Source organism: Perca fluviatilis, chromosome 5, assembly GCF_010015445.1.
Source record: "Perca fluviatilis chromosome 5, GENO_Pfluv_1.0, whole genome shotgun sequence".
Taxonomy (NCBI): domain Eukaryota; kingdom Metazoa; phylum Chordata; class Actinopteri; order Perciformes; family Percidae; genus Perca; species Perca fluviatilis.
Window position 1 is genome coordinate 11,834,870 of NC_053116.1, and position 14,479 is coordinate 11,849,348.

General features: G+C 39.5%; 2 protein-coding genes across 2 annotated transcripts; both read right to left on the reverse strand.

Moving 5' to 3' along the window:
• Positions 1-793: 793 nt before the first annotated feature.
• Positions 794-6,704, reverse strand: LOC120558426 (thyrotropin-releasing hormone receptor-like). The gene is made up of 3 exons (XM_039799420.1): positions 6,350-6,704; positions 4,829-5,663; positions 794-3,521 (listed from the first exon to the last, which is right to left on the reverse strand). The coding sequence occupies exons 2-3, from the start codon at positions 5,603-5,605 to the stop codon at positions 3,126-3,128; spliced, it is 1,173 nt and encodes a 390-aa protein (XP_039655354.1). The 5' UTR covers positions 5,606-5,663; positions 6,350-6,704; the 3' UTR covers positions 794-3,125.
• Positions 6,705-9,841: 3,137 nt separating this feature from the next.
• Positions 9,842-13,218, reverse strand: LOC120559814 (osteoclast stimulatory transmembrane protein). The gene is made up of 3 exons (XM_039801842.1): positions 13,181-13,218; positions 10,303-11,302; positions 9,842-10,213 (listed from the first exon to the last, which is right to left on the reverse strand). The coding sequence occupies exons 1-3, from the start codon at positions 13,216-13,218 to the stop codon at positions 9,866-9,868; spliced, it is 1,386 nt and encodes a 461-aa protein (XP_039657776.1). The 3' UTR covers positions 9,842-9,865.
• Positions 13,219-14,479: the final 1,261 nt, after the last annotated feature.

Genomic DNA, 14,479 nt, shown 5'->3' on the forward strand with positions numbered 1-14,479 from the left:
ACAGTTCTTCAGTTGAAGCAACAGGTGTTCTTCTAGCTGACATACAACAAAACAAAACAAGACCGCATAAAAAAGAATATATTATCGATCCATGTTGTCTCATCTAAGAAAGAGCTGAAAAGAAAAAATATATATGACTGCTGGAGCCACGAGCAAAATTTTTGCTGCAGGTCTCTGTATTTCTGCCTTCACTGATTCTTTCCTCCAGACCTTTGTAGCATCTCTTTCATTATACAAACTCCTTATATGGAATTTATCAGCACTACATAGCCTGCACAATGTCCAGAGGGACGTATACAATATTCTCGATGTGACAGAGAACATGGTTCCAGCATTAAAAAACACAGACATGATTATTGACAGTAACCTCACTCGACAGGTGCCAAACGTGATGTGAAGCTGCATTTAGCGTCTACTAACTGCTTCACATTTTCCTTAGTGGCACACATTTTGCTAATCATTGTTATTTATGTTATTTGCATGATCAGCTGTAGTCTTGAGTATAATTTTATAGTTTAGAGCTATAGGAAACTGGAAAAACAAGCAAACAAAGGTGGGATATGTTCAATCACACATGGTAAGATATACACTAGGCTAAATAATTTTAGCTAATTAAAGCAAAACAGAATCATAAGTGTGTCCTTGAAATGATCCGTTATTCTCTAAGCAGGGTCTGTACTGATGTTGTATGCAAATGTGCTAGAGCTACAGCCCCACTTCAGTTAATGAAAATCTACATCAAATCTCCTTTTCCAAAGGAAATACTGCATGAATACTGTTGAGATTTATTTTATTCGACACACACAACTCTAATGAATAAAGACAATGTACACATTTATTAGATGTATACATTTACATTTAAGAATATATATTTAAAAAGATTTGTTAATCCACATGAAACTACAAAGCCTATTAAAAACACAAGATCAAACATGCACAGTACACAGAATAGATAATATTGGCCAAGTGTGAAAGGGATTTATACACAGGTCTGTAGAGATGGGCATGTTGAGATGCAGAGACATGCAGTAATGATGAAGACGACAGCAATAAGACAAGGGGGACAGCAAACTCGTTGGCAACAACATCCCATTTTTTTCCTAAAATGCACTTGCTGTCAGTTTTGTTGCCCGTCAAAAGGACAACTTTATTTTCATTCTCTGACTTGGCCGATGTGTTGAATTGGAACTGATCTGTTTCCATGGTTATTACCTCCTGCCTCACAGTTTGGCAGACTGGAAATCTAATGATACAAACTTTTTTCTATAACGCAGAATTTCTTCGGAGTCAGAAATAAACTCAGTGGAAGGGCTGACAGAGGGCTTGTTTACATTTTAGTTTTTGGATTGCAGAATAAGTAAATTCTGTGACAATTTCAAAGGAGTGAAAGAGGAGCATAATTGGTATATCAACTCTAGTGAAATTAGCTGGAGCTATTCTGGGCATAAACGCCAAACTTTATTAATTATAAAGAGTCAAGGTGACAACCATAAATCCCATCGTCCTCCGTTTGTGTCTGGACCTTTGTTGCATGTCGTTCCTCATGTCTCTCTCCACTCATTTCCTGCTGTCATCTTTCTACTGTCAGCAGTAAATGCCCGAATAATTATAACAATTACAAGGAAAGATTTGAAATGCTCCCTCACTAACAGGTGTAACCACTCGAACAGGAGAGTGAAGAAGATGCCAATCAAACAGTCTGTACACGCCCACACAGGTCTGAGATGCGGTCTAATCGGGCAAGATGAGTGAAAACACCTGTGTAAGTGGAGCATGGCTGTGTAGAGGCTAGTGTTTACTTAGCCTAGCTGACCTTCCAAATAAAACCATGCCAGCCTACAGCTGTCTGTAGAAGATGGTTAGCTATACTGTTGACTTATATACAGTATGATCATGATGCTTATGAATGAATAAATAAATAAATAAGACTAAGTGAAGCTGTACTTATAGGCACAGTGATACTTTGAGCTAAAATGCTAACGTCAGCATGCTAACATGTTAACAATTCTGATGTTTAGCAGGCATAAAGTGTAACCTACCATGTTCAACATCTACGTTTAGCATGTTAGCATCCTTACATTTGCCAATTCATTGTGAGAGGAACATGAATGTCTGAACTAATGTTTATGCCAGCCAATACAGTTGTCAAGACAACATCACTCCAAACCACAAATGTCAACCTCATGGACTTGTGGTGGTGCTAGAGAAAAAGTCAGATCACCAAAGCCTGTCATCATCTGGGAACAAAGAATATTAGTCCAAAATTTCATGAAAGTCAATACAACAGTTGTTGAGGTATTTCCACCAAAGTGTTGATGATAGCGTGGCAGGTTAACGTCGCGAGATGACGTTCACCAATTAACCTTTTTGATTAAATACCAAAATAGTTTGGTAGATACAGGTTGGATGTGATGCATTCAGGGCCACAGACAGAAACATACATCACAGTGAAAACTCTCTCTCTCTCCCTCTCTGTTGTTGTTGTCTGAATTGTTAATATTAAGTGGGGTTTAAAAAAAAGAAGGCAAAATCTGGACTGTGTTCATAAGTGCTGTCAAAAAGTGTGGTCTATTTGAGTACACTTCAGCCAGAGAGTGTCACAATGAAAAGGACAAGTGCAATTGTCATCAAGAGATGCATTATGCTGATAATGTTATAGGTCAGTGTTGCACATACGTAACAAGTATTGGTACTAGTCAAAACGAGTTAACATAACGTCTGGACATAGTCTCAAAATTCTAAATATGTACAAAAATGCATCTAACATGTCACAATGTCCATCTTTCCTAGTCATTCTATTTTTATGTGCATTAAAATAGTGAGTCATTTTTGTGCAATGGCAATGCACATTATGATGCACTTTATGTCCCACTAAGCAGTGTGAAACACACGAAAGCATGGTCTCACATGCTGTGTTTACAACACAGTTACAATACTGATGCAAAAGTACCACAACTAGTTTACTACACCACAAATTCAACCTGTCTCACTGCAAAAACTAAAATGTCTACAGATCTCAGCGTCAGTAAATCATTTTTCTTACAGGTGGAACTGACAGCAATCTTAAACACAAATAATGCCCTGATCCTAATAGAATAGAGCCAACAAACTCATCAAAGCCTTTATTAAGAAATACTGAGAGTGCTTGCGTCATCATCGGTTTGGTTGAGCCTTTTGTTGGTTTGACTCACTTCCTCCTGCTCTGTGACCAGGTCATTGCTCTCATGGGAAGAATCCTTTATCACGCTGTAATACATTGGCACATTGTACTCTGCCGCCTTCTCCTTGTGTCGCCAGTTGCACTTGCAGAGCTTTTTGAATGCGACGCGAAACTTCTGAGACATGAGGTTGTAAATGATGGGGTTGACGGCACTGTTGGTGTAGATGCACATACGGCAGAAGAGCAGGAACCAGGTGTTGTGGTAAGGCGGGTCGATAAAGGAGTTGACCACCACCAGTGTTCGGTAAGGCATCCAAAGCAAGGCGAAGAGGATGACCACCACAGCCAGCATCTTTGTTATCTGTTGATGCAGAGAGAGAGAGACAGATGTGCAAGGAAACAAGGAACAAAAGTAACGTAATTATGTGGCAATTTATGAGGAATTGTTATAACTATAATCACAGGCATGGTGTTTGACATCATGTCAGTATTGCAGAAGATGTCTAATAATAAGAGTCTGTAGCTATGCTAGCTCTGTGAGGACAGCTGTTCTAAATGCTAAAGTCAGTATGCTAACATGCAACAAGGCCAGGTCAAGTTACAGAGGAAGGGCCTATGGCTCTTTTCCAAACGACCACACATGAGGGTTGTGTGAAAAGGCGGCCTTCATAGAGAGGATGTAGGTGCATTAATTGTTTACAGGTGCTGTAGGTAGGATTGTGAAGATCCAGGACTTAGCCAAAAAATGCGAACATTGACAACTTCTCAGTCCCTCCCCCCTTTCTGCTAAAGCCCAAAACGGTCTCCTAAGACCCTCCCCCCACAAGGGAGAATGAATGCGTGTGCATGAACAGTGATTGACACGCAGTTAGAATTAATGTCTGTATAAAATGTCACGGCAACCTATCTAATAGTTGTGTCAAGACATTTTACTCAAAAACACAAATGTCATCCTCATGGTGGCGCTAGATGAAAAATCAGGGGATCACCAAAGTCAGTAGGATTCATCCTCTGAGAACAATGAACGTCTACAAACCATCTAATAGTTGCTGAGATTTTTCAATTTTGACCAAGGAACAATCCAATTTTGGAAAATCCTGACCTAAACTATATATTTTAGGTTTGGCTAAAAAGAGATTTCTTAATCAGAAATTATTCATGAGATTTTAATATTTTCTAATAAAGGTGGATTTTTTCAACAGGGGATCTGTGACCCCTAGGGGGTCCTCGTAGTTAGGGCCGCCAAATTATCTTTAAAAAATATTTTTTGGAATATTTATTTTTTCAATTTTTAATATGTCTGAAAATATACATTGATATGCATCTAAAATATTAATAGCAAAGATAAATTGGCCTATTTGTGAATTTTTTTATTTTTTTTACATATTGAAGATAAGCTTACTATAGGTAAGTTAGCCACTATGGCAGCTATACAGTTAGGCTTAAAGATTCACTGTGCCTTCCACATGTATGTTTACGGTTAAAACATAATGTATAAATAATTACCATTTATTTTCGTCCAATCAGTCCAGTTTAATATGCAACTCAATTGTTTACAATAAATGCAGTAGGGGGTCCCTACTCGGTCTCTCTTTGAGCTAAGGGGTCCCTGGTCTAAAAAAACATTGAAGACCCCTGCTCTATACTGTGTATCAGCCATTCCAGTACCTGTTTCCTTGCAGAGACCGCACCCTTGTTGGCCTTGCTAGTGGTGTTGGAGTGACCCTGGTGAACCGAGCTTCCTCCGGCTCTGTCGTTCAAATGCGAGGGCAGGGGGCTCATGAACAAAATCCTGGCGATGAGCCCGTACAGCACCATGGCCACAATAAGGGGGATCACATAGAACAAAGTGAAGTCCAAGAAATAGATTGGCATGTACAAGCTCCTGGAGACACGGTAACCACAAGTTACCACCACTCCGTTGGTGTAGACGGTTTCTTCCGTGTCCACTAAGAAGAACCACATAATGCAGTAGAGCGAGGTGAAGACCCAGACCGCAGCTATGATCCTCTTGGCCCGGGAAACGGTGCATATGAATTGAGCCTTTATGGAGTGACAAATTGCGATGTATCGTTCGATGGTGAAGGCCGTGATGGAGCAGGACGACACGTTGATGCCCAGGTACTGAAGATAAGTTATACACAAGCATCCTGTGTATCCATATATCCAGAAGGCTACAACATCAGAGATGTTAGGCAGCCCTGCAGCCAGGAGCACGATGAGGTCTGCGACAGCCAGACTGACGAGGTAGCAGTTAGTCGGGGTCACCATGTGTTTGGTGCGCAGCACAACCAGCACCACCATGATGTTCCCAGCAATCCCTACTACACAGATGAGCAATGTCAAAAATATTGTAATGGCCTGCTCTTCAAGAGGGTTCAGAGGTATTTCTGTCCGATTTACAACTTGAGTGACTTCCCGAAAGACGGTTGTGTTGTTCTCCATTGTGTTTAAGTCCTGTGGCCACAACTCAGTTGAACTCCAGAGGCACAAAACAAGATGCCTAAATGCAGAAATGTGAGAGAAACAATAGATAGGGACTGTAAGAAAATGGTAGGGCGGGGCCGGGAGAGGGTTCATTTGCAAAAACAGATATGTTTGTTTGTGTGCAATCCAGAGAATATCAATCAAAACTGGTGTTGGTCAAAAGTGGATATGTCAATATCATGTTCACAACTTGTTTCCACTGCCCCCAAATGGCAAAAAAATATATATATTAATGAAATAACAGGAATCAGCAAACATCACCAAATTATGACTAGTTCAGCCACTCTAGTTTAAAATAAAGAGATATAAATAAAAGGTTAAACTTCAATCTTAATATTCTTCAACATTATTTAACTTTCTGTTAATCACTAACATCCATAAAGATGTGTATCCTGTGTTTCTCATAATGGACATATTCCTATCAGCCAGTTGACTGTGAAGGGAAAGGTTAAACCCACACTAAAGCCATTATGTTGACTGTTTGATCCGTTCTTTTTTTTTTTTTTTAAACAAATGAAGAAAGCCAGAAAAGACTGACTATCCTCTTAGAAAAAAATACATAACCCTCCCTCTTTATATTCCCGTATCCAAGGAAATAATGCAGAAATAAATTGTTACACATTTAGAGTTGATTCAGGTTAAGAAAATAAAAGTGTGGGAGAGTAAACAAATATTTTTAAGAGAAGAAAATGGGCAGCTTACCATCACTTGCAAAAGGCAGCTCTCACTCTCGCGTGGTAGCAGGTGCAATCAACCCAGAATCACAAATGAATGTCTTTCTCCAGAGGCGCTCTAGTCGTCCACATATGTCTCCCTATCTCTCTCTTGCACTCCCTCCCTTTTTCCCAGTGCACCCCTCCCTCTCTTTGCCATCACACACCATTACATCCACACTGCAACACACTGCCTTGTACAGCCACCAACTTAAAAATCAATTCCACCTCCCCATCCAAGCTCAAAATGTCATGTCAACCATTGAGGCCATGGCTGTGGCCATAAATCCTATAATTATCCAAAGAACAGAGGAGGTAGCCTGCAATTTAACACATCATCCACTGCAGTGATTGGCCATTGAGCACTAATTAGGAAGTAGACCTTTTTTTGCCATAGCAGACATAATTTAGTTAACATTTAATCTTCTGTGAAAAGCCAAATTTACATCTTTGGATACTCTGGTTTTGCACAGATTCAGGAGTGTAGAATTCAAAAAGTATCTTGAAGGACAAACAGGAACACACATCATAAGATTAAGATTTTCGCTATTCCTTTGAGGCACATTTAGGAATGCTTTCACAGCCCCTGGCACTATGTGGTAGATACTGATACTGTTTAAAACCTGCTCCCAATAGCCGAAAACATTAAGACACATCAAAACCGACCCACAAAATCCTTCTCAGAGCTATGGAAATAGATTCAAACAAACCATTCTTTAAACCTCTTTCTGTGGACAAGACTGTCGGTATGAATGCTAATGCATGACAGATGCTTGCAATTTTATCATTTCAAGTAGTTGCCAGTCACCAAGCACTCAGTCCACCAGGCTTCCTCTAATGAATAGATAACAGCTTCACAGAAGAAGAAAACATAATCCTGCAGAGAAGTTTCTTTCCAGGTAATTGTTTGATTGAACTGCTGCATGCTAAGAAGTCCATCCTATACTGCGTCTGAACGAATGAACAAATGTTAGACTGCTCGACAAACCCACTGACATTTATTTTTAGTTCCAGTTGAGGAAGGTATCAAAACATGCCAGGCTACATTTTAGGGTAATGTTTATAAAATGTAAGATACCTCGAATATTTGAGTCTTAATATTTAACTTAATGTAAACATTGTATAGAATCTTCAATGAAGAGCTGGAACAAACATGTACAGTGTGATACTGTCAGATAGTGTAAAAAAGTTGATTTTTCCACCCTTTAACATTCTTAAAGAGAATTAAAATGGGAAAATTGGATGTTAAGAGCTACATTTGATTTACATTTTTAATAATCTTTCAGTTCACTGCCTTTCCAACAATAAGCCCAGAGCTGTGACACACATAGTAAGCACAAATACATGAATAATTCATCATTTCTGTCTATCATCTTTACACAGTTTGATGAATTTTGAGACAATCATGAGTGGATAAAAAGTCAGAATAAAAAATAGACTAGATGATAAAGAGGTATTCTATTATTATTCTGGGATGGTGTCTTAAAATAAACTCCCGAAGGCTCATGGGAGTTTTAAGCAGAAGCGTACTGATAAAATGCAAAGGACCTGCAAAGGAAGTGATTTTTTTTTTTTTTTAGTAAGGCCATACTGATTAAAATAGGCGGGTGAATTATTGGATGTGCACATGAAACAGATTCATTTCATCTATAAAAGTCATCTAGGTCAATAAAATATTCAAAACATTGTAAGATCCAATCTATTGCTGTTCATTTTCTGACAGGTACTGTATTATTCTCTATCCTCATTTGTCCAAAGCACCATAGTGACATCTAGTGGGGCTCAGGGGTAAAAAAAAAGAAGCGAAACAAGAAATAACAGATTCATACTGAACCACACACGAGGTAAAACAACACTGCACACACAGTACAAAAAACATACAGTAAAACATGAGCTCTGTGACATTTGTGTGAAAAAAAACCTGTTAACATTCAGGCAAACACACACGTGGATGCAAAGTTAGCAGATGTGGTGGTACATCTATAAAAACCACATCAGGTTTGAGTGTGAGCGCCTAAGAAGACACCGTTGAGTGGTGACATGCCTGCACAGGAAAATGTGTTGTTACACAGGATGCTCTATCTTCAGTTTATGTTTTGCAAAATCAGACTTTTAGCATAAGAGTGGAGAATGATGTGTTACAAACCTTAAAGAAAAACTGTAGCCTACTGTAGGTAAGAAGACTGAGTCTACATGCAGCCACACTAGCAGCTCTTTGAGGCTACTTAGGCCCAGCAGTGCTTTGAGGTAAATGCTAACGGCAGCATGCTAATATGCTCAGAATCTTGACCATGGACATCCTATAATTTGTTAGCATGCTGGTTAACAATAAACACAAAGTACAACTGAAGCTGATGGGAATGTCATTAGATCTGCAGGTATTCGGTCTTAAAGTATTAGATAATGAAATTTTGACCTGATGATGGCGCTAGATTAAAAGCTAAGATATGAGCAGAGTTATTACAATTCATCCTGAGGTGGACATGCATGTTTGCATCAAATTTACTGGCAATCCATCGGTTATTTGTTAAGACATTTCACTCAAAACCACAAATGCCAACCTCTGCACTAGAGAGGAAAGTCTGGGGATCATTAGATAGGCTATACGGTGTGTAGGAGCCATGAATCTCTGTGATCATTTTTGTGCCCATGCATCAAGTGTGTGTTGAGATTACACTGGACAAGTGAAACCTTTGACATGCTGGTGGTGCTACGTGACAAGTCAGGGTCCACCCAGTCATGAGGAGTCGTCCTCTGGGCATAGAGTGTCTGTACCAAATTCCATGGCAATCCACTCAGTGGTTGTTGAGACATTTCAATAACACCCCTAAATATCAACGTCATGGTGGCGCTAGAGAAAAATTCAGGGGATCACCAAAGTTAGTCAGATTCATCCTCTGGGGACCAAACTATATCTGTAGAAAATATCATGGAAATCCATCAAATAATTGTTGAAATATCAAAGTGGTCAATGGTGGTTATCATCGTTGACTTCGTTTGATTCCGAAAATGTATGCACAGCTATTCTAATGATTTCTTTTTATCTATCTTTGAAATTATGACAACCGGTCACCGTTAGGCCTATGCGACAGTTTAAGGTTATCACCAAAACTAGTTAAGATTAGAAAAACACCGGTCCCCTCAAGTAGTACTTCTGGGAAATAAACATCCATTCCCCGGGTGAAAATCCTGTGTTTTGGGACCAATCCACCACCTCTACCTCATCCCTACAATACACAGTCCCATACTCAGTGTTTTGGTTATAATTACTACAGACAGTAGAGGGGGCTGCCTTACAGTAAACATCAATGTGGGGTTTACACTAATAAATACGTGGAATACATACGGACTACAGTGCATTACTTTTTGAAGCTATATGTACAAATAGTTCACGAGAACAGCCTGAAGTGGTGGACCGACACACCGACGTTGCCATCCCTAAAGCAAAGCAGCTTAAAAACATCTTTAGAAAAATTTGACAAACAAAGCATTGTCCTGTAACCATTCACCTAACCTCAACACAAATAGTCTCTTTTTGCTCTTTTCTACTCTGCTTCTCTTGTACTTTCTTCATCAAGTAAACTATTCTCCTCTCCTCCTGCTCTCTGAAAAAGGACGCAGAGATTTTCCTGCGCAGCCGTCTGGCGTAAACCTCGAGGAACACCAGAGAGTAGCTCATCAGCCAGAGACATCCCAGCAGGAGTGTGACTCCCAGGTTCGGAGCTGAAGTTGTCACATCGCAGAGCGCTGGCTCGGGGTTGAAAGTCCACTTGTAATCCTGGTGGAAGTTTGTGAGGTCCCGCGTGACACAGGATTGTGGGATGATACAAAAGGCAGGGGGGAACCACTGAACCTAGCAGGAGATTAAACAAAGAGCAAAACCTTAAAAGTGAGGAAGCAAATACTGCAGGTAGAATAAAAGGAACTGCAGTAATGTCTTACCTTATAATTGACACTTATGCTGGCAGATGTCGGTGGAAAGTCCAGTATCCATGGCATAATCGCCTGAACTATATGATACACAACATGATCCAAAGCTACTAATAAAGTTATTGCAATGAAATATAATGTTACCACAACCAGTGATATGAAGCAGGAGGTACATTCCTGACTTGTTATGTTGCGGCTTGTGGGACAAGTTGTATTTTTAGCAGCATGAGTCACTTTTTGCTGAAGCTCTTCGGAGATGTAGCCGTTATCAAACTGAACTGATGCCAGATAAGATTTTAAGTAGCGAGCAGATTCAAAGATTAGTAAAGCAACAAAAATGGCAGCAAGGATCCGGTTTGACAGCAGTTTGTAATCTTTTAGCAGGCCCCTCGCATGTGAGAAGTTGACCTCTATCTGTGCAATCATCTTAGTGAACCTGCTTTTGACTTCTGACACATCAACATGTGTGAAGTGATCCAACTTCCTCAAGTTGGTGACAATGCTCAAGTCTTCCCTTCTCACTTTGATGGTTTCCTCAACAAGGTCTCTCTTTGCTTTGTTCAAAGGTTCAGATGAGTTTAATAAAGTCTTTGTGAAACCCTCAGCGGTGCACTTCAGGATGCGAGCGACCGCTCCTACGTTCACCGAAATATTAGGAATGACGTTCAAAACTACAATCATGACGGAGGCTGTGATGAGGAGTTTGCGTCCCTGTTTGGTGCAGACTGTCGGCAGAGTCATGGTCAGCACACAGCGCAGAGGGTGACACAGGAACGAGACCAGAAATATGGCCACACTGTAGATGCAGGCAGTCTGAATGGACGCTTCATGGTTGTATTTCAGAGTCGTTGACAGCCAGTGATGAAGCAGGCCGCCAGTGATGATGGCGAGCGTGGCACAGAGAGACAGTAGAGTCAGGACGTCTCTGCTGACAGGTGCAGGTGCAGAGTAAACATCCCACAGGTAAAGCAGGATACATTTTAAAACCTGTCTGCAGGATCCTGTTCCGTTCCTGAGGAGAGAAAACACAACCTGAACAAAGTTGAGGTTGGAAATATTTTCTTTCTTGCCCAGAGTCAGATTAATTGAAAGTCATAAATTAAAACCTTTCTTATATCCATTGAATGTAAACTACATCAGCCAGCAGACAGTTAGCTTAGCTTAGCTTGGCTTAGCATAAAGACTGGAAACAGGGAAAACAGTTAGCCTGTCCAAAGGTTAAAAGTAATCTGCCTGCTAACACCTCTCTGTCTTTGTTGGTTGTCTTGCAACAAAGCTCCAGGAAATCATGAAACCTGGCCAAGGAATAGTCTGGCACATAACCCTCCATAAAACTACAACTTGTCGTTTTTACAATTCAGTTTTTGTACAGATTTAAGTTAAACAAACACGATACAACCATAGAATACAACTAATTATTTAGTGAACTTTAGAGGTGTTGGTCGGTGAATTGTTCTTACTAAAGCTAAAGATTAAAGCAACACTAACTTTTCCCGCTTCGGTCCCCCTACAGGTTGGAAGCGGAATTGTCCATTTCATTACATTATGCAAGTTTGCCAGATCAGGTAGCGGATCTGTAGTTCGAATGAGACATAATGAGACATTACGACAGCAGTAATGGACAATTCCGCTTCCAACCTGTAGGGGGACCGAAGCGGGAAAAATTCTCTAGTGTTGCTTTAAGGCTAACCAGCTGCTGGCTTCAGAAAGCAAATGTGCAAAATGGCACCTTAGGTATGAAGCTACAGTAGAACAAGGAGGTAATTAGCCTAGCGTAGCATAAAGACAGTCCAGTCTTTATGCTACGCTAGTTCAGGGGAAAACAACTAGCCTGGCTCTACCCAGAGTTCAAAAATACACTTACCTATGGAAGCTGACCGGCTGTGCTTGCAATTCTTTTTTACATCACATTACATTTAACTGATGCTTTTATCCAAAGCGACTTCTAATAAGTGCATTCAACCATGAAGGTACAAACTCGGAACAGCAAGAATCATACAGAAGAAGTACATTAGCTTTAAATAAGCCAAAACTACAAAGTGCCACATTTATTTTATCACCATCATCTTTTTAGCCAAGGTGCAGTCGGATTTTTAAATGCTGTTATCTCGTGATAACGAGTTAATGATCTAATCTCGTGCGAATGTGTTTTATACTTCTTGTGACTGTAATTCAAGTAATCTCATTTTTCATGGATGTTTATACCCTTTTTAAGCATTTTATTTTTGAAAACCAGATGTCATCACACGGGTTGTCACACGTTTATCATCAAGTCCGTCACCATCAGCTTGATCTGACCTCTGATAACCATTATGAGTAATAAAAAGAAACAAAAGATTGTGATCTTGGGGTAACGGCATTAAAAAAAATTTGCAAGGATGGCCCTTCTCAGCTTCTGTATTTACCAACATCTGTAAATGTAACTCATTTTTTTAATCTGTCCACAAACAGTCAACCAACAGCTACAATAATTGATCTGCCCAACTCTTCTGTGCAGTATCTTCACTGTAAAACCAAAATTTGTCAAGAAAGCAAATAAACTTATTTCCCAAAGTGTCAAACATGTAACTAAACTCCAAAAAATGAAGGATGGGGGAAGGAGAGTAGGATAAATTCTGAGAAAGATAATCTTCCACATGTAACTGATCTCTGTAAACCACAATGATAATGGGAAATTATGAGCAGCCTAATTTACTTCAACATGCAATTGCCAATTATGTACATCCTACAGTGGATACAATAAAAAAAAACTTATATATAGCCATTATAAGATCAGATAGATAGATAGATAGATAGATAGATAGATAGATAGATAGATAGATAGATAGATAGATAGATAGATAGATAGATGGATAGATAGATAGATAGAAAAATAAATAACAATTCTTACCTGACAGGTATAATAATATTCTTTATGAGGAACTGCATTCTTTCTACGACAATATGAGTTTAAGAAAAAACAGGGTTGGGAAGTGTTCTGTTCATTGACTGTGAAGGTTAGAAGAGGAACTTCTCAGAACAGTCACAGTCATGTTGATATTTGTGGGCTGCCTACAAGTTCCCACGTGGGATATTAAAACTGACGACTCTTCTCTATGTAAACCAAACATGACACAAAATCATATGGGGAGGCATGATGCAAACACACACACACACACACACACACACACACACACACACACACACACACACACACACACACACACACACACACACACACACACACACACACACGTGACACAGGTCACACTTTTTCAGTGACATACGATTTGGAAATATGCAATTTGTATTGTTTGTTTCAGCCAACAAACACTCACATTATGTAGAAATCACCCTCCTCCATTTCAAAATGTGTTTGACACTACAAGATTTTATTTTGTTTTGTTTTTAACATTCATCTGCTGAAGCTGTACGAATATGTAGCTGTTTGGCTGCATTTAAGCTCTTTACTGACCCTTTCGACTGTTGAACTACTGTTGGTATAACTGTTGTGTATTTTTTACTCTCTTTTTTTTTTTTTTACTCTTTTTACTACTTAGTCTTGTGCACTTTATGTGGACGTATACTGGACTAATTTGACAGGTAGGCGGTCTATACTTTTGGGAATTTGGTTTCCTTGTTACCGTTCTTATTCATTTTACAAAACCTTTGGTCGTTTGTCTCTTATATTGTCATTTTTGAATTTGCTGTCCAATACTGGTTTTACAGTTTCACATTTGCTTCAAGTCAAAATGGAAAAAAAGGTATGACCCTCCCCCAACAATTTATCAATACCTTCTACACTGGTTTGCGCTTGACATCGATATACAGATTCCCATTGTTTTTTTAACAACAATGACATATGTGACTAAACCTCTGCATTCTCATCTGACGCATCAAACTCCTTTGTTATGGTATGGTGGCCATTTCAGTAGATTTACTCACTAACGTTGTTGTGAAACACATTAAGCATGGAAACTAAATGCAAATTTCCTGCATTACTGCATTACTTCAAATACTAAGTTACTCCTTTGAGACCATTCAGCAAAGGACACTGGGTAACATTCAACACACAAACTGGTTGCTATGGGCTCGTCTCTAGGCTTCCTCCACTTCGCCGTTTAAACAAAGTGAAATAAATGTATAAAAGTCCAAATCTACACAAACCCCGCAATCAGTTAGTAAGCTGACATCAAATGTGGCATTTAGG

Coding starts and splice junctions, on each gene's coding strand:
- LOC120558426 (XM_039799420.1), bottom strand. CDS start 5,605: ATGGAGAACAACACAACCGTCTTTCGGGAAGTCACTCAAGTTGTAAAT. Junction 3,522..4,828: donor CGGTCTCTGCAAGGAAACAG/GTACTGGAATGG, acceptor CTGCATCAACAG/ATAACAAAGATGCTGGCTGT.
- LOC120559814 (XM_039801842.1), bottom strand. CDS start 13,218: ATGCAGTTCCTCATAAAGAATATTATTATACCTGTCAG. Junction 11,303..13,180: donor AATATTATTATACCTGTCAG/GTAAGAATTGTT, acceptor TTCTCTCCTCAG/GAACGGAACAGGATCCTGCA. Junction 10,214..10,302: donor GCATAAGTGTCAATTATAAG/GTAAGACATTAC, acceptor ATCTCCTGCTAG/GTTCAGTGGTTCCCCCCTGC.